Here is a 27,067-nt window from a genome sequence, read left to right on the forward strand (position 1 = left end):
AAAAAAAAAAAAAAAAAAAAGCTGAGTCATCAGGGTCTTTCAGAAGGAAAAAAACCTCTTTAGGCTGGGAAATTTTGGCTTCTGCGGGGAGGGGCGAAGACTGAGTGCCTGGGAACTAAGGGAGGGAGGAGGCGTGTCCATCAGAGATTGGGTGCGGGGGGGGGGGGGGCTTCTCGCCTTATTTCTTCACAACCTTTATACTTTACTAGATTTAGTTCTGCCGGTTAACTTAGCACCAAGACGCTCGGCTGATACCGCTAGAGTAGATTAGGTTATTATTTTGGGACATTCTCGGCCCCGTTGTTTAGGACGAAGAGGTCCTAAAACGAATACCTGGACCTTCCTGCGGGCAGATCCGCGAACATACCCAGCCATGCCTCGTCTTCACCCACAGTCTCCCGCTCCCCAGTAACTGTAAAGTGCAAAAAAGCTTGCCAGGGCCTGCAGAAAGCGCAGCGCCTCGGAGCCTGGCACGCTTTTCCCCTTCCCTCCCCCGGGGAGCGATCCCAGCAGCTCCCCGCGTGATGTCAGTGGGATCCTGAGCCCCATCCGCTCCACGGCTGGGGGGCGGGCCGACTGTGATCCCGCACGCCGGGCAGAGCGCTCCAGGCCTCCCCCCCGCCCCGCCCCGGGGTCCCCGGCAGCCGCGCGCGCCGCCCCCGCCGGCCCGCGCCACGCTCCGCCCTGGACGCCGTTGGTCCCGGCGCGGGGGTGCGCGGGGGGTGGGAGCGGGCCCCGGCTCAGCCTGATTTACGGCTCTGCTGAAAACCGCTTCGCTCCCGCAGCAGCAGCACCGGCCGCGGCGGCAGCAGCAGCGGCTGCAGCTGCAGCAACAAGTCGGGTAAGTGGCCGCAGCTGGGCTTCTGCGCCTGCGGCCCGGCCCGCGGGGCGCGGCGGAGGGGGCCGGCGGAACCGTCCCGGGCTGGGGAGGGGGCCTGTTGCCTCCACGCGGCCGGGAGTTGGGCGCGCGGCCCCCACTTGCGGAAACTCGTGCGCGCATGTATCCACTCTGGCGCCTGGGGCCGGCCCGCGGCGGAGCGGGGGCGGGGGGAGCCGGGACCCTCCGTGCAGCGCCTTTGCCAGCTGCCCGGCTCAGGCAGAGGAAATTGGGGCTTTTCGGCCAACCCTGTGGACTGGAGTTCCCGCTGGGCCCTTGAAAGCAGGAGTAGTCCCAGAGCGCGTGATAACCCGGTTCCCCATTCAGGGATGCCACCCCTTTCCCATTGCCACCTGGAATCCAGACTTCCCTTTCCTGGGCCTTTTGGGCCAGGCTGTGCATCCTGTGTCCACAAAACTGGTCGTTAAACAGCCAGGTGTAGCACAGGAAGAGGTTCCCCTCTCTAGGGGGCCAGATGCTTATTAACCTGGAGGCTTTGCCTAGCTGGCTGGGGACCATTTGCGCCTCTGCTTTTGAGGAGGTTGAGGGCCCAATAACAACACTTTACAGTGTTGACCCTTAGCTGAGCTTCCTCTCTTGGAGGCCCAATGCTTGTTACATTTAAGCAGAAACCACTCCTGGAGGGAATATGTGTGCCCTGTTTGCAGAGTAGGGTTGTTACCAGTCATCTGTTGCTAGGGCAAAGATAATAAATTCCTTCAACGAAACAAGAACTCACTAAAGAGTTACGCTGATACCTGCATGGTTCAAACATTGGTCATCTCTAGAGGTTATCCTATGAAAACAGGATCACAGAGAAAAATCCATTGAGAGCACGGTATTTTTATAAAGGCTTGGCCACGGCCATGGCCCCACTTGGGTCAAAACATATCTGATATCTTGAGTTCCCAAATGTCAGTAAATCTGGAATATGGGGGACAATGATAACATTTTGATTTATGTCATCACAACAATAACTAAAGGCGAAATCTCAGGTTGAAAAATTTCCAGCTCATTGTGTGCTTAATGCCACTGCGTCTAGCTTGAGTGATATTTTTCCTATGCTTGAAGAAAGATCGCTGAACTTGCATTCTCAGGACAAATGTTGACAACTCATGTGAGTTTTCCTCACGTTTGAAATTCATGCTTATCAGGATTGTATCCATAAAATAGGGCACAGGTTTGCAGTTAGCGGTACTAAATTCAGGAGGGCAGGAAACTTGAATTCCACTTCTGGATCTGTCATTTACCATCTGGCTTTGAATTAATTACTTTACCTCCTTGCTTCAGTTTTCATATCTGCTAAAAGAGAATGTTACCCACCTTTTTTTTTCTTTTTTTTTTTTTTTTTAATCCTGGGTGGGATTGGCAAACTTTTTTTGTAAAGGTCAAGTAGTAATCTTGGCTTTACCAAAATAGTCTCTGTCTCAACGCCTCACTCACCTTTGTCTTTAGTGCAAAAGCAGCATTAGACAATACAGAAATGAGTGAATGTGGCTGGATTTGGCCCACGGATCACAGGTTTTTATTTTAATATATTATATGCAAAAGTAATTTGAAGCCAAAAGTTCCTGCCCTCATGGACATGGGTGGCAACAGGCATTTCAGTAGGCATTTTTTTTAACAGACATGTAAACTACCTGTTTCATTTGGCCCTGCCCAGGACTTGAAGAGTAATGCAACAGAAGGCTTTTGAGGAAAGCAGATACCCCTGGCAGGAGTCCTTTGAGAATGTTGCTGTGTGCCTGCCATTCCGCTGTCCGAGGTGTGGAGACCATACCAGATTTAGAAGCCTGTCTTCGCTGAGGGCCCATCTGGAATTCAGTCACAGCTACCAGGAAAGAACCCTCTTGACAAAATGCAGCCTCTTTCCATCCCTCAAAGACACAGACCTAGTCACTTCCGCAGAACCCCTGAAACAGGGAAAATTGCAGAGCACTGGCAACGTGGTGAAGCAGAAACCGAGCTATGTTAACTTGTATAGCATTTCACATGAACACTCCAAGGACAGGAAGCCATTCGAGGTGGTGGCAGAGCGGCCGGTGTCCTACGTGCAGACCTACACCACGGTGGACCTGCGTGCGGACTCACTGGAGGGGCCACGGGCCAGTCCCGGCCTGCCCACCTCGGACACCAAGGCTGCTTTTGAGGCTCACGTCAGAGAAAAATTCAACCGGATGGTCGAGGCCGTGGACAGGACCATCGAGAAGAGAATCGATAAACTCACCAAAGAGTTGGCCCAGAAAACTGCCGAACTGCTGGAAGTTCGGGCAGCCTTTGTGCAGCTGACACAGAAAAAGCAGGAGGTACAGAGGCGGGAGCGGGCCCTGAACCGACAGGTGGATGTGGCCGTGGAGATGATTGCCTCGCTTAGGCAACGCCTGACCGAGTCGGAGGAGGAACTGCTCAGGAAGGAAGAGTAAGTGGTGCTGTGCCATCGCTCTAGGCACCTCCCCCCAGCTTACAAGCACATCTAAGGCGAGGTTTGGTTTTTATTACTTGCAGGTACCTTGGCTGCATTTCTCACTGATACAGTTGAACTTGGGAGGCACAAGGCTTTTTGATAGTATATACCCTCTCTGTGTAGAGTATGCAGCCCAGCAGCAGGAAAGTCAAAATACTTAGTTCTTTCTCGCCTTAGAAGCTACAGAACATTTTTAGCGAGAGCAGTAGCACTGTATCCATGGTGGGATCCAGCACCAGCTGGGGAGTGGGGGGCAGTTGAATGTGAAGGCAGAGAGGGGCCCTAGGGGAGCCAGTCCTCCTTGATAGGCTCCATGCAGTCGAGTCAGGAACAAGAGATGCTGTCTTACTCAAGTGTAAAAATATGCTGTAAATACCAGTGGTTCTGGCTTCTTTGCCATTTTGGATTATCTGCTAGTGTTAATTAACTGAGAATCCATTTAATTATAGTTTTTATTTGGAAGAAACAGATATTAGGAAACCCAGAGGAAACTTCCTGATACTACTGACTTCTGTGACTTAAGTTTGAGAATTTTCTTTTTGGAAAATGGTACGTGATACTAGAGTAGGTCAGGCCTGCTTGCAAAGAGTTGACAAGCTATTACTTTAAAAAACATCATACTTGGGAAAGCATTTCCTTATCATTAATTATGGCATTCACTCAAACTAGAAAAGCATACATAACAGTGCAGTGTATTTCCCAAATGCAGAGTGTTGGATTTAAATTTAAATGGAGGTTCAGAATTCGTAGAATCAAAGGGCATACAAATTGGCACTCTAAGACAACCTAGAAGGAAGATTTCAAGTAATTTAGATTATATTATAGAGGTGGACTTAATTTCATACTCTCTTTGCCTACTGGCACTCTTCTATCATGCATTGCCTCTTAAAGTGTAGTAATTAAAGCTTCCTTCCTTTGGCAAGAGGATAAGAAACCGTGTGTATTAAAGAGATCATCACCCGGTATCACTAAATGCCTACATTTGACCTACAGGGAAAGCCTGCTCTGATCAACTAGAAATTTTTTTAATTACAGAGTGAGGACAGATTTGAGTTAGCCACTGATTTATTTGCTTTTAGGGAAATGATCTCTAACAAAAAGTTTCTCTCTTGGCGTGGGGAGTTTCCTGGCGGGAAGTTAGTGCCAATACCCATTATGGCCACCAGGGTGATTAATACTGCGTCACTGGAAAAATGGCAGATGGGTTCCCCTATGTGCAAAGAAAAGCTTAGAATTACATTTGTGGTATTTCCGTTTGACTGACGAGCAGTGAATTTAAAAGGAAAACAAACTAATTGCACATACTTATTGTCATGTTTTATTTATTAATTACACAAGTCAAAATGAATGTGGGATTTGGGCCGATGGATGGCAGGGAGGATCAGATAGTTAGATCTAGGTTGTTGGCAAGGTTCTAACTTTTATTTTGGGTTGTGGGTTCAAGAGTGCTTTCTTATTAAAAATATGTGGTTAACTGACTTGGTGTAAAGTGGGCCATGCATGGATCAGTCGTAGTAATGTTAATCCAGTGTGGTCACCTGAGGACCAATTGAAAAAGTAATCCATACTTGTAAAAAAAAGATTTAACAGGGTGGAAATGCATGTACTAAAAGTCTCCCTCTTCTCCAAGCGTACCCTACTCCTTCCTCCAGAGACAGCCACTGTTTAGCTCCGTGAATGTCCTTCCAGACCTTTCCTGTGTACATACAGCCCTTTGTACTTTATGTGCAGAGAGAATTATTTTCCCAAATGGAATCATGGCACATACTGTTCTACCACTTATGTGTGGAGTTTGCTTTTAACATAGTATGTTGTAGGCATCTTTCATGCACTAAATATAGGATTATGTCATTCCTTTTGGCTATTGCATGGTATTCTGTGGTGTGGCTGCTTCATGGCTGATTTCATCAGTTTGCTATTAATGAATACACGGTTTTGTTCCATTTCCCTGGTATTAAAAATAATGCCTCCCTTAACATCCTTGTACACACATCTCTGTTCACATTTTTGTGAATATATTTGGAGGTAAATTATGAATTGGTTTTTAGTAGGTCATTTTGGACTATCAGGAAAAAAAATAACATTAAAAAAAACTTTAAATGAAAATACAGTGCAACTGCCTTACACTCTTAAACAAAAAATTAACAAAGTCTTCATTTTTTTTTAAGCTTTTATTTGGTCTGTCGTATCAGTTTCTGTATTCAGGCCTCAAATAATCACTCTTTCTGTACATAAAATAGCACTGAAAGGGTCTTGTTTCCAGAAAGGACACTGGAGCTCTTGGTCTGAGAGGGTGACTGTGGCCAGCCCCCTCGGAGTGTATAGTGTTCAGCCTCCCTGATGCCCACCCCTGCCCCCAAAATGGGGATGCAAGCCAGCTGCGCAGCTGCCATACCGCTGAAACTGTGTTAATTTGACTCGATTTGCCTGGCTAGGATGTGTGCCTTCCCTCCTCACCATCCCTCACAGAGCTGTGCCTTCCACCGGAGACGTGACCTTTTAGATATGAGAAGACCCTATTTGGCCATGAACTAACCAGGAACTGCACTACCCTGCTAACCCCCTCCGAATGAGCTCTCAAGACTCATTTGTGAGAGGAAGTAGGCGGTTACCGTCCGATTCAAAATCGCCTTAAACTCTGGGGACCCTTCGAGACACAGATGGTGTTTTAAAAAAATGCAAACATCTACATGAGGCTCTCTTGCTAATGGATTTCACATGAGGCTCCTCTGCTTACGGACTTGTTCTCTCAACTTTAAAATCCTCTTTTTTTTGAACTGAAATAAAAGACTCCAGGGCTGCTTCTGCCCTGCAGCCGTCTGCAGGCTGAACCCCTTGGACTGTGGAAGTCCTGTGTATACTCGATGACAGAGGAGATTGTTTGAATAGGCAGCATCTTACACTCTGGTGCTGGTGAGTCTCATTACACGTCTGTAGAGAGGTATCTGTATGTTTCTGGAGTGCACATCCAAAAAGGTGTGCCTTGTCTTCACAAAGTCTCTGCCACTTTAAAAAGTCCTATTGAAACAGGTACTTACTTATTCAGGAGTATTCAGAGCTATAGGGTAGCACTGCCTGTAATCAGGTAAATCAATCCCAGCCAACCTTGCTGTAAGGTATCCCTTAACAAGAAAGGATAAACTTGGATACTAGCTGATTCGTGGCCGAGTTGGTCACCCAAAGTTTGGAGGACATCAGTGGAATAACAGTAATCCCAAGTTTTCTTGTACCTCCTTCTGCAGATAAGGCTGGAAAGTCCTAATTGAGTACCCGTGATGTGCCCAGCACTGTGCTAGGTATATATAGGGAATATGAAATTCATGCTCTTTTCCCCTGAGGGGCTAACACTCTTCATGGGAAGAGTAAAACGTATCTGTGAACATGTCCGTGTTCAGACCCAAGGTAGTTTGAACAAATGCTTAAATGCAAGCCATGGTTTCAAGTTGATAAACCATTAGAGATAAACCATTTTATGTGGCAAGGCCACACTGGGGAATGAGGAGGAAGGCGAGTATTTGCATCGGTGGCCGGGGTGACCAGGGGAGATCGACATTGAAGGGAATACCAGGGAGAAGGGAGACTATTGGAGATGGCCCCTGAGGAGATCATGTGATTTTGGAACTAGAAGGTACTCCTCGTCTCTTTCAAGATAACGCTCTCATTTTATAGAGGCAGAATATAAGGACCAGCACCGTGGAATGACTCACCCAAAAATTTAGTGGTGGAGCTGAAATTGAAACCAATATTCCCTGTGTCTCTGCTGAGTGCTTTTTTCCATTAATTCACTGTCTCAGCCAGACTTTTGAAAATGTGGTATTTGCCCAAAGCGTCAAGACTTATGTAATAATGAAGCTGGTCCATTTTGGAATGAGCTTGCTTCTTTGCTGTTTTGAGAGAGCCGCAATGGTGACATCATGTATTTTTCTGATGAGATTAAAGGAAATGTCAGCTGGCATCAAAGGTGGTGGGAAATAGGGAAATGCTAGCGTCACAAGTGTGGTTATGATATTAAACTTCTGGAGCACCAGCCCAGGGCTTTTAACTTGCCACAAGGGCTTTTAACTTGACTCTCTGGATGTCCGAGGCCAGTCCAAATGGAGCATGTGCCCCTGCCAGCCCTTGATTATGGTGAGGGGCCTCTTTGTAATTCTACCTAATTTCCATCCTACTCCCTTGCAAGTTACGATAGATATAATCTTTCCCTTCTTCCTTCATTATTTGCCCTGTTCTCGGCTGGGAGTTGGCCAGAAGACAAACCTTCCACTAAGTGCCTGCTGAATGCCAGGTGCTGTTCTAGGTCATACAGTAGTAAACCAAATGAGTCCAGTTTCTGCTTTCATGGCAGGAAGAGACCAGGAGGTAAAATTACACATTTTGGTATGATAAAAGAGGCATACAGGGGTAGCCTGAGCCAGGTAATGTGCATTTAGGTTTCTATCCAAATAGGTTTCTATCCCAAAGCTGGCTGTGGGATGCTGGCCTTTTAAAAGTAAGTTTGGGGGTGCCTGGGTGGCTCAGTCGGTTAAGCGTCCGACTTTGGCTTAGGTCATGATCTCATGGTTCGTGGGTTTGAGCCCCGTGTCGGGCTCTGTGCTGACAGCTCAGAGCTTGGAGCCTGCTTTGGATTCTGTGTCTCCCCCTCTCTCTGCTCTTCCCCCACTCACGCTCTGTCTCTCTCTCTCTCTCAAAAATAAATAAACATTAAAAAAAAATTTTAAGGTAAGTTTGACTTGGTAACTTGCTTTGCAGAGCTAAACCCTCTTGCCACTTAATTACAACATTCCTATTTTTGATCAGCTAAAGCAGTGAGTAGATAACTTGGTCTCCAGATGGATCCATTGCTAGGAAACAGGCCAGGAAAAATCATGTTACACATAGGGTTCAGTGGGACAGGAAGGGGTCTGTTTGCTCCACATTTTAATGTGTTTAGATAAATGAGGTCCTCTCTTTCCAGGCTGTTTCCCGTGAAGATTTACAAACTAATATAGGAAAAGCTAGATGTCAAACATGCCCTTTTATGGATGGTAAAATTTGGAGACCAAGGAAAATATTCAGTTTTTCTGTGTGTCTCATGTTAGTGCATCTTTTTTCTCTCTCTGGACTGAGGGGCTTAGAATGTAGTGTTGACCTACTTATTACCAATAAGAGTAATTTGACTTACTTAGATAGATCTTAATGAGAACTATATACCTTTTGGTTTAGTCAAAGAAGCCGAAAGAGAAAGATGAGGCAAAGGGTCACCAAAAGTAGGGATGACGTGACTTCAGACGGGCTGTGGGTGCAGATTCCACCCTGTGGGGGGCTCCATGGGGTACATCAGAGCCAACCCTGAGCTCCCAAGGTTGCAGCCAGGCTCCCAGCATTGGAAAGCATTGGAAATTGCCTCGTGGCTGACATTACGGTCTGTCTGAAGTGCTCTGTGATCAATAGCTAGACTATTTTTAGCTAGAGGTATTTTTACCATTTCACATACCTCCAAAGAGGTTCATAAATCAGTAATGTAAAATGAAATTTAAATAACTTGGTAGGGCTTTGCCTTTGGGAGGAGAATATGATTTTAAAGTGTTGTTTAAGAATAGAAGAGAGGCATCAATTTTAGATCCCACCCTCAGCCTTGTGGGAGGTGCCTGTATTGTGGATTACTTTTTGGTTTTATGCCCCAGTACTTGTTTGGAAAAAGATAAAAAGAAACCTCAGGATCTTTTTGTCAGTTACAGAGTTTCAACTAGAGATGTAGTTTTACATTTTGTGCATTCAGCAGGAATTTTTTGCACCCGTATTGTGTGCTGGGCTCTTGTTCGATACTGGGGTAGCACAGCGGAAGGGCAGGCAAGGTCCCTGACCTTACAGATCTCACAGTGGAATGGGACAAATGGCATGACTAACCCTCTCTGTAGTGTGCAGTGTGATAGGGGGCAGTGTTCTGCGGGAGAACACAGCAGGAGAACACAGCAGGTTACCTACCTCACACCTAGGCATGTGTGGGAAAGCTTCCTAACAGGAGAGCCCTGAGGTTAGAAGGCTCCTGAAGAGTGGGGACTAGGGAGACGCAGAGGAAGGGACCCCAGTGGAAGAACAGCATGTTCAGAAATAAGAATCTGGTTCACAGGCTGAATGAAGGGAGTTCCCTGGTGCTGGAGCAGAGAGGCAGGTGCTGTGCATTTATGAGGCCCAGGGGGAGCGTGAGGCTACAGGGTGGCCATGAAAGCTGGACACATAGGGAAATAACTATAAATTGTAGTACATGATGTGATCAGTGTGTTGCCTCTTATTAACAACGCATGGTTCAATGCCTATGTAAAATTGCAGTGAACACTGTGGTGCATTAATGCACATTTCCCTCTATCCCTACATCTGCTTCTGATGTTTATTTTTGAGAGAGAGACAGAGCATGAGTGGGGGAGGGGCAGAGAAAGGGAGAGACACAGCATCTGCAGCAGGCTCCAGGCTTTGGGCTGTCAGCACAGAGCCCAATGCAGGGCTCAAACTCACAGACTGCAAGATCATGACCTGAGCCAACTTGGACGCTTAACCAACTGAACCACCCAGGTGCCCTTCCTTACACTTGCTTCTAGAGTGGGTTTCTCACATGATAGTATATCTTTGATTTTTTAAAATTATTTTGCTTTTAACCCACCTCAGAAGTAACTGAGGGGTTCAATCTGTAAAAAAAAAAAATGAAATATTATCTGTGTCTCAGACCTTATGGCCACCCTGTAAATGAATGAGCACATGAGGGAACAAATAGTTTTTCTAAATAAAGCTTTGATAGCACTGAAAGGGCTTTTTCACTCATTGCCTCTTTGTTTCTGAATCTCAGGATACTGACAGATTGCTTAGCTCTGTGAATCATTCTGCAGTAAGCTTCAGGCCAGTTTCTTATCCCGTGCTGATACTTTTTCCTTTAGTATCAAATAGTGATTTAAATAAGCGTATTTTCTGCTGAAGCCTAAAACTTTGTATCCTATCATACTTAACTTTTTTTGAGAGAGAGAGAGAGAGAGAGAGAGAGAGAGCGCACACACAGACATGCATGTGTGAGCAGGAGAAGAGCAGGGGGAGAGAGAATCCAAACAGGCTCCCTGCTGCTAGTTCAGAGTCCAGTGGGGAGCTCAATCCCATAAACCGTGAGATCATGACCTAAGACGAAACCAGAGTGGGACGCTCAACAAACTGAGACACCCAGGTGCCCTATATTTAACTTTTTAAAAAATATGTATATGAGAAGCCAGCAATGGGCCTGTAAGTGGCCTAGCGTCTGCTAGTTTCCCTGAAGCTGGTTTGTATCCACAGCTTGACTGGATTTCACTCAGGTTTGCCTTTATCTTCTCTCCCATCTGGCCTTCCAGCCTTCTCACTGTTCTAAGTCACAGGGTTTAAGAACCTAAAATAAAACCACACAAGTCTCTTCTTCTTCTTCTCTCTGATGGCATCGTATTATTCTTTTTCTTGGTTATTCCGCTCAGCTTTGTAATTACATATTTATTTCAGTATTTGTTTGCTTCTCCCAGGGCGCCTGGGTGGCTCAATCAGTTAAGCTTTTGACTTCGGCTCAGGTCATGATCTCATGGTTCATGAGTTCAAGCCCCATGTTGGGCTCTGTGCTAATAGCTGAAGCTAATCTGCTTCAGATTTTGTGTCTCCCTTTCTCTCTGCCCCTCCCCTGCTCGTGCTCTCTCTTTCTCAAAAATAAATACACATAAAAAAAAATTTATAATGTTTGCTTCTCCCACCATATCAAGGGTTAGTATACCACCAGCCTGACCCAGCCTGCTAGCTGTTTTTGAGGAGCTTGTGAGCTAAGAATTTTTAATTTGAAAAAAATTGAAAAGAAATAGAATAATTCATGACATATGGAAATTATATGAAATTCAAACTTCGGTGTCTAAAAATAAAGTTTTATTGTTATACAGTCTTTATGTATTTTTTGTGCTAGGTGGAGTTGAGTAATTGTGACAGAGACCATATGGGCTGCAGAACGTAAAATATTTACTCCCTGGTCCTTTGCAGAAAAATGGGCTGACCCCTGGGTTAGGCAGTAAGCTTTGTGAAGACAGTCATGGGTTCATGAGTGCCTCACCACTAAGCCCGGTACGTGTTAACATTCAATAAATGCTTGTTGAATTACTGAATAGTGAAATAAATAAGTGTATGGTCTGTGACTACATCTTACTAGTGTTCTAGCCCTCGTTGCCCACCCTCACCCGAGTTCTGAGGTTCAGGATCACATGTACAAAGCCTGACAGCACTTCTCAAACTTTTTGACACAACTTCTCCTTATACTGCTAAAAAAAAAATATCTGAGGACCTTCAAAAGTTTTTGTTTGTGTGAGTTTTATCTATCAATATTTCCTTTATTAGAACTTAAAACTTACAAATTTAAAAAGACTTATTATTTAAAAGTAGCAATAAAAAAACCCATTACTGGTTAACATAAATAACATATTTCTATGAAAAACAACTATTTTCCAAAAACAATTTGGCAAAGAGAGCAGCTTGGTTTTATGAGTTTTGCAAATATTTTTAATATCTGGCTTAAATAGAAGGCAGCTGGACCTTGTTCCGTATGCATTTAGTCTGTTGCAAATTTGTTGTTTGGTTGGAGTAGATAAAGGAAATCCATCCTCTTGTGTGTCTGTAGTAAGAAGAGGGAGGGGTACTTTAATAGCTTTTTCAGAGAACAGAGGATATTCTGCTTCAATACTGTGCCATAAGTCAACAATTGGTAGTTTCTTCAAGAATACTTGAGATATGGAACCTGTACTCATATTAGTGCATATTTTGTTCTCCCTTACATTGAAATCCATTGGTCTTCCTTGCACTTTGAATGGATATTTTACTGTTTGGGGTATAATTATTTAAAAAAATTTTTTTAATATTTTTATTTGTTTTTGAGACAGAGACAGAGTATGAGCAGGGGAGGGGCAGAGAGAGAGCGAGACACAGAATCCGAAGCAGGCTCCAGGCTCTGAGCCTGACGCAGGGCTCGAACTCACAGAGGGCGAGATCATGACCTGAGCCGAAGTCAGACGCTTAACTGACTGAGCCACCCAGGCGCCCCTGGGGTGTAATTATTAAAGAGACTACAAACGCAATATAGTTAAGCCTCTTCCTTTTTCATTCAGGAAATTCCCAAGATTCCTTGGGGAAATATGAGGTGTTTCTGGATATTGTTAATCCAGATTGAACAGGATGTGAAAGGGGAATCTGAACTTGTGCACACGTGCTGTACCATAATTAGCCACTGGGTTTTGTTGCTGTTTCTATCTAAAACAGACACCCAAACATATTCTTGGTATGAGGAACTTTTCCAGCCATTGTCTTGTATAACCTCTGATTTAAAATTAAATCATCAGACTTGTTTTAACTGTCTTTTCTTTTTCTTTGTCTTTCTTTTTTTTAGTTGATGTGAAACATTCATAAACTGAAATTAAGTTAGTATTGGTGCCAGGTTGGTTGAAAAATACAAAGGGTGTTAACTTCTCAGCTTCAGGGCACAAGGTAATTGGGTGAGGGAGAGGTTAGAAAAAGATGCTTCTCTTTTACAACGTAACATAACACTCCATGATCAGCTAGGAGCATTAATGTTAGTTTGCAGGAGTTTTAAATAGAACCAGTAGCAAAACATTACATGATTTAAAAATACAGCTACAGTCATAAACTATATTGCACTTAGATTTGTTTTCTTGCTTTTGGGATGTTAATCCTATGGGATTAAACTGTCAAATATTGCTGTTTTACATTTTAAGCTTTATAGCCTGAGAGCCCCAAAATAGTAAATATGCATAGAAAAAAAAAGACTAGAAAAAATATACAAGGATATTGATAGCAGTTACCTCTGGGTGTTGGGATTATGGGTCATTTTTTGTTTCTTCCTTGTCCTTTTAAAATATTCATTACAACAAATATATATTGAACATTATGTTTCATGTATTATATTGAATGATGGGCTTGAACAGAGAACAAAAAAGCTGATTCGGCCCTTGCTGAGTTAGACCTTCTAATAGGTCAACTTTAATCTTTCCCATAATAAATGTAAAATATTTCTGTAATGAGATAGATATAGTAAATATTATAAACCAAAATGAATTGAAAAAGAATTCACTGGCTCATTCTCTGTGTTTTTCTTTTGGATGGTGGAGAGGATTGTGGGTTTTGGTTGCTTTCCCTAAAAGTACAGTTTGGAGACTTGTGTCATGATTCAGGTATTCTAAATATCACCTATCATAGGTGTATCTACAGTGGGCTTGACTCTGAACGAATGGGCACCTTAATGTTAGAAAGAGGAAGGAACAGACATTTCCCGGGCTGTGTTTTCTAGCGATACTTTTGCGCTCCATCTCAGCCATTCCTAGGAGCTGTGATGGAGATAGCATGTAGCATGCTGGATGTAGCACCTGAATGGACCTTCCATTATTTTGCTGCTAGTTAGGGTTACTTAAGAGGCAGATCAAAGCTGAATGAGCCATGGTAGAGCTTGAAAATTGGCTTGTGTCGTGGCCTGAACAGCTTGGAAAGTGCACATCTTCCGTTCAGGCCTCATACAGAAACATCTGGAAATAAACTTGAAACTTGATGATGGAAGAAAACTCCTTTCCAAAAGGACTCATTTCTTTTATGTGAATATTTCTTAGCTACCGAAAGATAATAGAATTATCGTGGGATTGGGGTTTATATTTGATCCTGGATGGGAAACAAGAAAAAAAGGGTCTACTATAATAAGCAGTTCTTTGATGCATCATGTTAGAACCTCTTTTCTATTTTTATAAGTATGTAATTTCCAAGGTTTTACAGAGACGTTTGACTCTGTAGGAAATGTCAGAAAAGTTTCAGTATGACCAAGTGTGACATATTTGTGAGAAAAAAAATCACAACTAATTGTAAAAGTGAGTCACTGACTAGTTGTACAGAATAAAGGAGCTGGAAACCACTACCAGCTCTTTTGTAAAGATCTTCTACAAAACTTCCTGGGCCAGACCTACCTGAAGTTCTACTCTCAAGAAATTATGGCACTGAGTGGAAAGTACAGAGAAGCCAATGAATTTCATCAGCTGTCTAGAGCAGCTGCATGAGGTTAGATTTTTTTTTAATTTATTTATTTTGAGAGCAGAAAGAGAGAGAGAGAATCCCAAGGGGGCTCCAACTAATGAACAGATCATGACCTGAGCAGAAATCAAGACTCAGACCCTTAACGGACTGAGCCACCCAGGCACCCTGAGGTTAGATCCTTTTTAGTGGGATTTCTTAATCTAAAATGAAAGAGGCTGGGAGGATGATGATCAGTCTTTAGAATCTTGGTTCTGCATAAGTTGAACATGGCCAGAAAAATGAGGGGGCACTCCTTGAAGGTCGAGAGAGATTCTGAAGACCTATAAAGGAAATACTATATCCAACAGGTAGTAAAATTATAGAAATTCATTGCCTCTCGTGGGCGTGGCAGGGCATACAAAGGGAAAGGCTGAAAGGATCTTTTTCTCACTAAGTAAGGCAAATTGGATGGAGTTGTGATAATAAGCACCTGTTGGTCGTGTGTGTGTGTGTGTGTGTGTGTGTGTGTGTGTGTGTGTGTATTTGTAGAGTTGCTCATGAGAATGGCTACCAAATTGTTACATTGTTTCAGAATAATGGGGTTTCTTTTACATTTCTGATGTGTTTGAGTTTGTATAAAAAACTGATTTATTATAAATCAAAAAAAGTATGGTTTTCATACATGCATTGGAAATAAGAAGATACAAAGTAGTAATAAGGTTATTAAAATTTTTCTTTGGATGGAACTAGAGTATATTATGCTAAGTGAAATTCATCAGAGAAAGACAAATATCACATGACTTCACTTATATGTGGAATTTAAGATACAAAACAGATGAACATAAGGGAAGGGAAGCAAAAATAATATAAAAACAGGGAGGGGGACAAAACATAAGAAACTCTTAAATACAGAGAACAAACTGAGGGTTGCTGGAGAGATTGTGGGTGGCAGGAGGGGCTAAATGGGCAAGGGGCATTATTAAGGAGAACACTTGTCGGGATGAGCACTGGGTATTATATGTAGGGGATAAGTCACTGGAATCTACTCCTGAAATCATGATTGCACTATATGCTAACTAACTTGAATGTAAATTAAAAAATTTTTTTTTCTGGATTTGTGAATCACAGTTATGTGGATAACAGAATGTTGTTTTAGGTATTTTCCTCAGCTTTTTAGGGAAGGGCACCCTGCGCACTGATTGTCCTGTATCCTCTAAAATAGCTTTCCCAGCGGTCCTTGCATCTGCCTGGGGATGGCATGTCTTGGACTGTTTCACTTTTAGCTGAAACACACAGTTGGTACAAGGTGACTCATCTTGTACACTGAAGTGCTCAGCCTGGGCTTTTGTTTCCTCTCTGTACTCTTTTCTCCCCCCAACAGCTAGACTTTTAAAATGTAAGTCAGAACATTTCTCAAAAGCGTCCAGTGGCTTCTGATGTCATTTATAAGAAAATCGAGCATCCTCATGGTGGCCCCTACTTTGCCTGTCCTCCCCCTTCCTCCCTGTGCTCCAGCCACACAGGCCTCCTTGCTGTACCTCAGTCCTGTCTGCATGTTTCCACCCAAGGCCTGGCTTGCTGTCCCTGGATATCTGCCTGTCTTATTCCTTGCTTCCTTCAGGTATCTGTCCAAATGTATCCCCATCCAGGTCGTCCCTGACTCTGCTTTCTAAAATCTCACTCACACTCTCCCTCCCTCTGTTACTTTCTGTCCCTTTGCGTCCAGTGTCCTTGTTTTCTCCCTAGCACTTACCACCACCTGACATATGTATTGATTTGTATATTTTATAATGACTGTCTCTTTCTACTAAAATGTAATCTCTAAACGTAACCACGGAAATGTAGCATTATCTCTTGTCATGGCCGTGAGCATACTGCCAAGGGCAGTACCTGACACATAGTAAGCACTCAATAAGTATGTGCTGAGTGAATGAATTCCTGTCTCATTTCTCCGCTCTGTGTTCTGACATTTTTGCCTTGCAGAGAAGTTGTTACATTCAACCATTTCCTGGAAGCAGCAGCTGAGAAGGAGGTTCAAGGGAAAGCTCGGCTCCAGGACTTTATTGAGAATCTGCTGCAACGGGTAGAAGTGGCAGAAAAGCAGTTAGAGTACTACCAAAGCCAGCAGGCCGCTGGCCTCTGCCGGGACATCGGTGAGCACATGGTAAGTCACACAGGTCCAGCCACCAAGCTGTGGTCCTTGGATATGGCGAGACCGGGTCCAGGACAGAGGAAGAGGGAGCTGGGGAATGACTTACAGGAACCTTCTAGGCGTCATTTGAAAGCCCTGCACCAGCCATGCCTGTGTTACGAAGTGACACCAGGGGATCCAAGCCGAGATCCGGGATGCACAGTTGTCTTCAGCCTGCGACTCCACACCGAGATAAACAGGCAGGAATAGTTTTATATTATAAAGTAACAGAGTTGGAAGTGTCCAAGCAGATCATCGGTGTCAACCTGGGCGATCAAGTAGATTGGAAAGTATTGTCCCATTTTGGAGCTCTTCAAGAGAATCTTAAGAAAGTTTTGGCCTTTTTAAGTAACAGTGGGATCTAGCCACGTACCTCTTTTTTCTTTAACAGGAAGGACAGCACCTTCCGATAGTCTCTATAGTTGAAACATTCTTTAAGTAGATTTTGAAAAGGTCTTAGAAAATTTCACAAGTGACAGTTCTATAATAGATTTCTGCATATAAGTTTACGTATCGTTTCAGGGACTTAAGAGACCCCCAGAGCCCAGATGAGAACCGTGCATACAGCTGAAGGTCCAGATTCTCTTCAGGGGCTTGATCAAGATTCTCTGGTCTCTTTGTGGGTGGGAGGAGATACAACACCCGTGCTCCAGATGAGGGAGATAGTTGGGCAGATTTGCCCTCCAAAGTTTTTTTTTTTCTTATAAGCAACAAAAGCCAAAGAAAGGATTTTTGAAACCCCAGAGTGGTTTACTTATACTATTTTCATGATCTATTCAACCTTATTTATGCTTATCCCCTTCCCAAAAGATTTAAAAATGATTCTTCACTTCCCCACACGTGGACTGTCCATGTCAGGAGAAGAAAAATAGGAAACATTTATGCTAACCAGAATGTTGGAAAAGTTGCTATTGGCTGATTAAAAAGTTTAGTTTGAGCATTCTGGAAGCCAAGAGTAAAAGGAAACATGTTAAATTAAAAAAGAAGGAATGAGATGAAAAGCAGGTGGAAAAAGAAGGCAAGGGGGAGAGACAGACAACAGGAGAAAAAGGGAGAGAGGAAGGAAGAAGTGAAGAAACCTTCTGCCGTCTTACTGTAATGTACACTCAGCCTTAGAGCAGTGAAACAATGGGGGCTCTAGAAGTTTCCGGTCAGGAACAAAAATAGACTGGAAAGAAGTAAGTTTGTTACTTCTGTGAGATTTCAGTTACTGTAATCAAAGCAGTTGCAGCCATGTGCGTGTTTATTATTTTCCTGTTGGTGTCTGTGGTCTGAGAGGGAGCCTATACTTCCCTCCTCTGTAGAGTCCAGTCATAACTCATTGTGGCTGGAAGGACACACTGAACCCTTTCCTGCCTTTTTCCCATCCTGCCCTCTATCGGGAGGGAGTGCAGCATGAGGTCACGGAGCTCACATGTGAGGTGAAAAGGCCTGGTTTCCAGATCATTAGCTCCCTTCTCCTGACTAAACGAGACCATTTGTCTTCCTGGACCTGTAATTCTTCTATAAAATGAAGCAGATGGGGGTGCCTGGGTGGCTCAGTCAGTTAAGTGTCCAACTTTGGCTCAGGTCATGATCTCATAGTTCATGGGTTCGAGCCCTATGTCGGGCTCTGTGCTGACAGCTCAGAGCCTTTTGCCTGCTTCAGATTCTGTGTCTTCCTCTCTCTCTGCCTCTCCTCCGCTCACATCTGTGTCTATCTGTCTCTGTCTCTCTCAAAAATAAATAAACATTAAAAAAGTTAATAACAAACTAAACTAAAATGAAGCAGTTGGACTAGATGCTCGCTAGGGTCTTGCGCCTCTTAAATTCTCTGATCATCACCTGACTTTGGTGGTTAAGAATTCTAAAATAAAAGTGTAGCATTAACAGCTTGACTATTTAGGCTTATAAGTAACCCAGAGCTAAGAAATGTGTAAAATTTTACTATACTAAGCCAAGAGGATCTTAAAGAAAGAGAGAAAACAATGGAAGGCAAGGAGGAAGAGAGGAAACCGAATAGTTCTCTCTCTTACTTATATTTCTGTGCTCACTTTCCTCTGCTTATTTTTCCACTTTGAAAATTAAACATCTTTTCAAAGACATTGCTAGTCATTATTTTCATCACAGTGGCACCACATAGCCACAAGTTGGACAGCATCTCCGCGGCTCTAGTCAGCTGTGTATATATGAAGTTATGTGCGTGTGTGCCTGCCTGTACACACACAACACACACGTATGACACATAAATACGTAGATCTACAGGCACACATTTGTATGCATACATATATATACAAACACAGCAGGAACTTGATACATAGTTGTGTTTATGCCTTCTGTGTCCTAAACATGGCATGATCTGCCTTCATCAGACTTGATCTACCTAAGGAAGAATTGACTAATGGAAAGAAAGTAAAATGCAGTTAAGATGATAGTGGGGAAGATAGAAGTGAGCACTGACTGTGAGTAGGACATGGTCAGGCCACAGTGAGGTGGACTGTGGGACTCCCGTGGGGAGGACACATCGCCCTGAGAAGACCAAGAATGAGGTGCTTTGTTTCTGAAAGGATTGAGTACTTTCCCTGTTTTCATGGAAGTCCTCTCAACTCTGCGTTGGACCATAATGCACCGCATCACAGTTCAGTCTTCGGTCCTTCAGACCGTTTCTCCCTTTTCCTTTCATCTATGTCATCTTAACACTATACATGCACCTGTGAAATTAGGACGGTGTCTTTGATGTAAGGCGCGTGCTAAGTCTGGCCTCCCAGGGTTCCTGTGGTTGTTGTACACACACAGAGGAACTTGGATGCTTTTGGTAGGAAAAGCTCTGAATCATAGCTTTATTGACTTACTTGGCCCACCTTAGTGAAGGTACAAAGCACTGACCAGCCCAGGCTTCTGGAGCCTCAGCCCCACCCAGGAGAGCTCCTTGCCCCAGTGCACCCTGGGAGGGAGCAGAACATTCTGACCCATTCCCTCCACACCTCAGCTCATGACAGCCTGGCATGCCACCCCAGTTAGTGCCTTTTCTGAAATAATGTTTTCAGCCTCTGTGTTTTCCCCTTAATTCCCTTGAGCATTTGTGTTCCTTTTTCGCCTGGCTAATTTCTAAAAATGTAACATGCTTACTCAGATCCTTTGTCTTTATGCTCTGAAAAATGCTGTTGAATTAGACCTAAAGTGACCTAATATCCCATCTGCCAAAAACACACACAGAACTGCCCAAATGGAAGGTCATGAAACAGCTTGGATAATCTTATTTTAAGTGTTGCATTTATTTCCGGTAGGTTGCTAAATTAGGACTAGCCGCCATCCATTTAATACATGTTTATTGGGGACACAGCTCTTTCTGGGTGCTGAGGAAACTGGGTGAATGAGGTAGGTGAGGTTCCTGCTCTCGTGAGGAAGGCGACGGCATCGAAACAAGTAAACATGCAACAAAGATGGTTTCCTGCGGTGACAACCCCTTTAAAGGAAAAAGTAAGATGATGTGTCTGAGTGGTCCTTACGGTCAGGAACAGCCCTGCACGGGAGGCCACATTTAGACTGTGACCTGAATAACCAGAGGAAGGCAGCTCTGTGCACACTGGGAAGTGGCTTAGAAGGGAACAAGCTTGGCATGTTTGCGTGAGAAGAGTTGAAGTCAGAGATTCAAGAAGGATCCAGATCATGCAGGGGTTTCTGGGTCACATAAGGAGTTTGGACCCATTCTAGAACAGAGAGAAGCCATTGATTGGACAGTTGTGAGCAGGAGGTGAGCTGTTTTAGCACAATCGCTCTGGCTGCGGGGTGGGGGAACAGATAGGTGCAGGACTGGGAGACAGGTTAGAAGGCTGTTGTGTGGCAGATGGTAGCTTGGTGAGAGCAGAGATGGAGAGAAATGGCAGGTATGGGGTGTATCGTGGGAATAGAATTGACTAAACCAGTTGGCCTTGCTGAAGGATTACTTTTTTAGCAGGTGAGGGAAAGGGAGGAATCAAGAATGAATCTAACGTTTTGGCCCGAACAGTTCAGTTTGCAGTGCTGCTGTTTACACCAAGCGGAGGTTGGAGGAGAGCTGGGTGTCCAGTTTCTCTAACCCAAAACAACCCGAGACAGCATGTTTGAGTTTTAGAAGTACATAGATTGGCTCTCAGTACAAATTTATTTATATTTTTCTAACCTGGAACCTTCCTTAAGGACTCTCTCGATCCCCATCCCCAAACTCGCCTCTTCGTAAACAAAAAGAAGGCAAAATAGTTGGACGGGGAGAAAACAGAGACAGTGAGGTGGGTTAAGGAGGAAGAGCGTTTCTGTCTGCCTGCGGCTGTACGGCCAGAAAGAACAGTGGCCTCTTGTGTTCACAGGGAGGAGAGCATGTGAGGTTCTGTGGGGACTGTGATAACGGCCCTGCCTCCACCCGAGGCCCCATGATCTATAGGATCACTGGAGAAATTCCAGCCCAGCTATGGATTCCACGTAACTTCTGGGTACATACTGCACACTTTTACACAAACACATACTCTTTGAGAAGGCTGAGCCGAGTGAAGTCTTGTTTGGACTTGGAATGTGCTCACGTGGGTTTGAAGCCCAGCTCTAACACTGGTAAAGATTGAGGCTTCAAACCAGCTGCATCACTTTTTGACCTTGTTTTCTACATCTGTGAAAGGGGGATGCCAATGCTTGTCTCATAAGGTTGTTTTGAGGGTTAATTGTGGTTATGTAGTCCGTATTTTATCCAGTGGGTGATGTACCGACATGCACAAGTTACGGTACCTGTACATATGCGTATATGTAAGGCTTATGGTTCATCGGCACCCACACTTGTGCATTTCCCTTTATGTAATATACAGTAAATTCTTTTAATTTCCTGAGGTCCCAGCAGGGTCCATCAGTGACATTCATAGGCACCAAGGTTTTGGTTCTTAAAACGTTTTGGAAGTCAGGGACCTCTTTGAACATTTGATAACATTGTTCGCCTTTTCCTCAGGGAGGGAAGTATGTATGTGTATGTAAACACACGCACACAGTTTTACATAAAATCCCAGAGTATTACATATACATATACAACATATCATCAAACTATATGCTTACATACATAGATATAGTAAAGTGAAAAAAATTTGTTATGCCTTAAGAATAATTTTAAAAAGTAGCAGGCACTTGATTTATTTTAAAGTTTATTTTTTGAGAGAGACCGAGACAGCGTGAGTAGGGGAGGGGCAGAGAGCGAGAGAGAGAATCCCAAGCAGGCTTTGCACTGCCAGTGCACAGAGCCTGATGCAGAGACTGAACCCACAAATCTGTGAGATCGTGACCTGAGCTGAAATTGAGTCAGATGCCTAACCCATTGAGCCACCCAGGAGCCCCAAAGTAGGTGGCAATTTAGAGGAAGAAAAACCCTACACGTTTTTGTTTGTTTTTACGGTTTACGCATATACTAATGTCTATCCAAGGAGCCGGGCTGAGAAGCCCTTACTGGTGGCTGTGGGGCCACGGCTCATACTGCTGCGGTTCCCAGAAGCTGCCAGCCTGGTGTTTGCCTGAGCCGTCTGTCCTGTCTTTGTATATTGCAGAACCTCACGACCCTCATGCAGGCAAGGTGCCTTTTTCTGTACACTTTGATTAATCTCGTGTTGAATCCAGCCAGTGTGAGCAGGGTCAACCATAAAGCTTACTTTTGACTGAATCAGAAGGCAGATGCCAAGAATCCCATCTTGCCCTGCTGGGCACATGACCCTCAAAGGTTTAAGAAAGCTGCTTTCTGGGGTGCTGGGTGGCTGTTGGTTAAGCATCCAACTTCGGCTCAGGTCATGATCTTGCATCTCGTGGGTTCGAGCTCTGCATCAGGCTCTGTGCTGACAACTCAAAGCCTGAAACTGCTTCAGATTCTGTGCCTCCCTCTCTCTATGCCCCTCCCCTGCTCATGCTCTCTCTCTCTCTCTCTCTCTCTCAAAAGTAAATAAACATTTTTTTAAAAATTAAAGAAAAAGCTGCTTTCTGATTTGCTTCTGACTAAAGCTCAAGCTGCAAACAGATGACCCAGGGTAGTGACCCTGCTATGCTGAACTTAGTTTCTCTGATTATTTGAATACAGTAGGGACTCGTGTGTTGGCCATACTGGGCCCCAACACCAAGATGGCCCTTACTACATATTTTCTTTGTCCTCCTCTTCTTCTGTTTGTCTGCCTGCTGATATGACACCACTACTTTGAGTGAAGGCTACCCCGGTGAGATCAGGAATTGAAGGTTGGGAATACGCTGGGTTTGCCTCTAAAGTGGATGGTGACATCTGGATCACAAAATGATAGTTATCAATTTGTTTGGCAAATGATATTTGAGCCCAGCCACAAAAGTGCATATTTTATGGGCAGTGGAAAATAATCTCAGTGATAGATGGCCTCAGAGACAGTTGTGGAGTTGGTCTTCATATGCTCTCACTTTAGAAATGATGTATTTTAGGCAATAAACATTTTATGCCAATTTTCCCTTTAGTTGATACACTGTGACCAACCACAGCTGTGGTAAATTAGCTGCACATGCAGCCTGAATTAATCAGGAAATAATGGCATATCATTCTAGTTTTATAAAACATGTTTCTTCAAATGTTGCTGTATTAGAGGGCTCTTCAACGTTTTGAAATTTCTTAGATCTACTGATAATGGCTTCTTGGAAATCTCAGAACCGGGAGCACAGAGGCTCCCAGAGTCAGCTGAGGCTGAACACGAGACGAGACGTTCTCGTTCAGTGCTGGGATAGCAGGTGCCATGGACCGTGTTACCCATAGCAGTTACTGGCTTCCTTAATGGGAACAATTTCTTAAAAATAGAAGTGAGAAAGATTTTTAAAGTCAGTTCCAACGTTCAAGCGAAGTAATGTTTCTTCTTATTTGTTTTCCTTCAGCTTACAGATATCTCCTCAAATAGGAAACCCAAATGCCTGTAGGTATATCTTTTTATACTTGGGCCATTTGATAATGTTTGCATAATGTATTTTCCTGTTACGTTTTATATGGTATCTATATTATAAGTGGACTTGGAAGTCTTAAGTGAAAATGTACCTGCCCGTGTGCCTAATTTTGTAAATTGTGGATATGATTTTTAACGATGCTGATAGCCTTATAGCAAATGCCATAAGGCAGTATGATAGTATTACTGGAGTACTTTTACAGTATTTTGTAGTGTAACTTTCTCTTATTGAAGTACAGTTATAGTCATAATAGCTCTACAGTGCTATTAATGTGTGTGTGCTACATTAGATATCTATAATATAAACAGATGTGTAAATTTATACTATGATTCATATACTTTGTAATTGCTATGCTACTACTATATACAGTCACTTAAAGAGTCCAGGGCTATGGATTCTGGTCCCAACTTTTCCAGAGACCAGCTGTGTATGTTTTATCCTAGATAGTCACTTAAATTTTCTATGTCTCAGTCTTATTACTGGTGAATAGAGCTAGCAAGATCTCCCTGGGAATTTGACATCATGAGGTCGTTTTGTGAAGGCCACAGGAATTTTTGAAGGAAAAATACCAATTTATATTTGACTTAACTGGTGGCATTACTGCCACTCTAGCATGCAGGAGTGATTGTGCCAGGGATGGGTTTTTTCTTTAAAGGTTCTAAACAAAATCTTTCTGCTCATCTCCCTCTGTGCGACCATCTGTAGAAGTCGAGGGCACCCACATTCTGTGTGTAACCACGCTGATCTCAAGATCCATTTTCATCCAAAGGGAAGGAGCTACCTGAAAAAAGCCAAGGATGACAGAGCCAGCATGCAGCCCGCTAAGTCCATTCACGAACAGGCTGAGTCCCCACGAGAACTCTGCAGACCATCGAAGAAAGGGGAGCCTCTGGGGTTTTGCCGAAAAGGCAACATCAGGCCCAAGGTGGCCAAAAAAAAGCCCACAGCAATTGTGAACATCATCTGAAAGGGGAGTGGCCCTGGACCACCATTGCTGGACTTTGTGGAATGTTGTTCTAGGGGCCAACAATAATGCCCTTTTGGATACATCCCACAGTAAGACACATTGGGAAAAAGAAGGGCATAACACATTTATTTTGTGTCCATACAAGCACCTGGATTAACCAGAATTTGACAAACGGGAATCTCGGGGAACCAGAGTTTTATTATAGGCCCCTTTTAGAAGCAAGAGGCAGATTACAGAAAGAATTGAAAAAAAAAAATGAAAGCAGTTTTATTCCAAAATGTTAGTAAAAGCTCCAACTTGTAAAATAATTAGACCACTCTCCAGTAATTTCTGTACCTGGGGTTCTGTGCAGGGGTGATTAAACCTAGGACCCAAGGCCACACAAACCAAGTATTCTGGTTAATCAAGATTTCAGTGTTTGGGTTGCTTCAGGGACTCGTTCAGTTAGACTTCAGTTCTCATTTCTACTTTGTTCGATTCACGTTTGTTGTTTCTCTGGAAGCATGTTTATTCAGATTTGGGGGAGCCTCTGCTTTCTTCTTTGGCTGCGTATTCTGCACCCTAAGACCAAGCCACAGCCTCTGTCTTCATAGCCATTATTATTGCCTGTGGTTGGGGCCGAAAAGCCGATTAAAACCGTAAAACCCTTTGATCAGCATCCGTCACCAGTTCAGGGTCTGAAGGTTGGAATGCCAGCAGATGGCACGTGTAGTGCATTGAGAGCCAGCCTGGGACACTGTTGATGTTAGCCTTTCCCGAGACCTATTTCCCTGGTCGTGTGGGCAGCCTCCGTGAGCTGCAGGCGTCACTTGTCTCCTTGCTGGCCTCACTCTTCACCTCCTGCTGCCTCTGTGCACTTTGATGACTAAATATACGTCCTTACCTTTCAACCAGGTATTGGAAGTGTTCACTGAACACTGCTTTTTAAAGTAGTTTCTGAAACAAACAGTGCACGTGGGATCCACAGTCTGAGACTGTCCCTCTTCCCTCCCTAAAATAGCCTTTGTTTCCACAAGGAACCATCTGTTAAGAACCTTCTGCTTTATGATTTCCCTCAAGAATGAATTTCCATGTTCCTTTTTTTTTTTTTTTAAACGTTAACAATATCATCAGGTCTTCTGCAGAGTTTACAAGTGCTGACATCCTTCTGGAAGAAAAGAGTAGTTGTGTCCACAAATATATACATATATATATATATATAAAACAAAATATATATGTCAAGTATATTAATAATTTATTTTTAAATACTCATGCAAAAGGTGTGTGTTTGTGGTGGGTGGTTTTTAAACTATATACATTAGTTCATGTAAGTTGAATTCTCTTCTTTTAAAAATTAAAATTGTAACCTAATTAACATTAGTAGAATGATTGTTATTAAAATAAGCATCAGATTAGCAATGCATTAAAAATAGGTATAAAGCAGTTACTTAAAATTCCAATAAATTGAAAAGTGTAACTTATCATTATACAAACATTTTGAACCTATCATAGTGAAAATGTTGATTTTTGAACCTTCACTTTGACATCTGGCTCACGGGGGTGGGCCATTCGTATGATATACAGGCAACTATCAAGTGGGGAAAAAACATTGCTGTGAAGTGAATATCACTGTTTAGGCTAACACTGTAAAAATTGTAATGTTATAATTATTGTTTATTTGGAGAATTAATCTCCTCCAAAGTTATTTATTATTGGTGTTTATACCATGATTGCACTCTAGCCTTTTACATACTAAAAAACTGACTTGTTGTATTGCATGCCCTTTGTCCCGTAACACGTGTGTGCAATGACAACAACTTGTTTTTAAAGGTAGTATAGCCAGATTTGGTTTTGTTTATTTAATGTGACCTAAATTTTCGATTTTTATTTAATATGCCTAGAGGGCATGGCAGCGCTCTTTGACAGTGGTACTCTGTGATCTCCAGAAAGCACCATAATGTCATATCTACTGTATGTACATTACATAAGACAGATGATTTTAAGATTTATTATATTAAAAAATTCTTTTTAATTCCAACTAAATTCTGACCTTCATACAATGAAATGTATTATAGATGTTGTGCTTCCTTAGAGACATAAATTTGCTGTTGAAACATGGGAGCTGGCTCACTCCAAGGGATATTCCACCTACATACCATGGCCCAAGCCATGTACTGTGTCCAGCTGGGGTCTTATTTTTAAATATATATATTTTTTGTCCACATGGGCAGTCAACCTGCGAGTTGATTTTTGAAGAAATTACCAAAGTTTCTGGGAAAACATGTTCAAGGTTAAACTGAAGAATGGATCTAAATTTGTTTTGTAAGGAAGAAATTTTTCTTTGAACTAGTCTTTCATTCTTTCTTCCCAAAGTTATGGATTCTCAAATGCTAAATTCAGGTTGCTTAGACACTGTTTTCCAGTATTCTGCAGGGTAGATCAATTGTATGTAAGTTGGAATGTTCTTTTCCCAGAATTGATAAGAAAAAGTTTTTAGATTATGAAATATTATAATAATAAAGCTATATTTATGACTAATGTGTTGGTATGTTTTGTCTAGTTGAAATGTTTCTGGGGAGCCAAGTGTACTGGTCCATTAACAGTGAACAAAATAGTTTTTAGTGAATAAACTGT

General features: G+C 43.1%; 1 protein-coding gene across 1 annotated transcript; it reads left to right on the plus strand.

The window, feature by feature from the left end:
* Window positions 1-218: 218 nt before the first annotated feature.
* On the plus strand, window positions 219-26,971 carry ZNF365 (zinc finger protein 365). The gene is made up of 5 exons (XM_045437541.1): window positions 219-841; window positions 2,541-3,296; window positions 16,353-16,533; window positions 23,422-23,459; window positions 24,193-26,971. The coding sequence occupies exons 2-5, from the start codon at window positions 2,554-2,556 to the stop codon at window positions 24,452-24,454; spliced, it is 1,224 nt and encodes a 407-aa protein (XP_045293497.1). The 5' UTR covers window positions 219-841; window positions 2,541-2,553; the 3' UTR covers window positions 24,455-26,971.
* The last annotated feature ends 96 nt before the right edge of the window (window positions 26,972-27,067 follow it).

This window comes from Leopardus geoffroyi, chromosome D2 (genome assembly GCF_018350155.1).
Source record: "Leopardus geoffroyi isolate Oge1 chromosome D2, O.geoffroyi_Oge1_pat1.0, whole genome shotgun sequence".
In the NCBI taxonomy this organism is placed as follows: Eukaryota; Metazoa; Chordata; class Mammalia; order Carnivora; family Felidae; genus Leopardus; species Leopardus geoffroyi.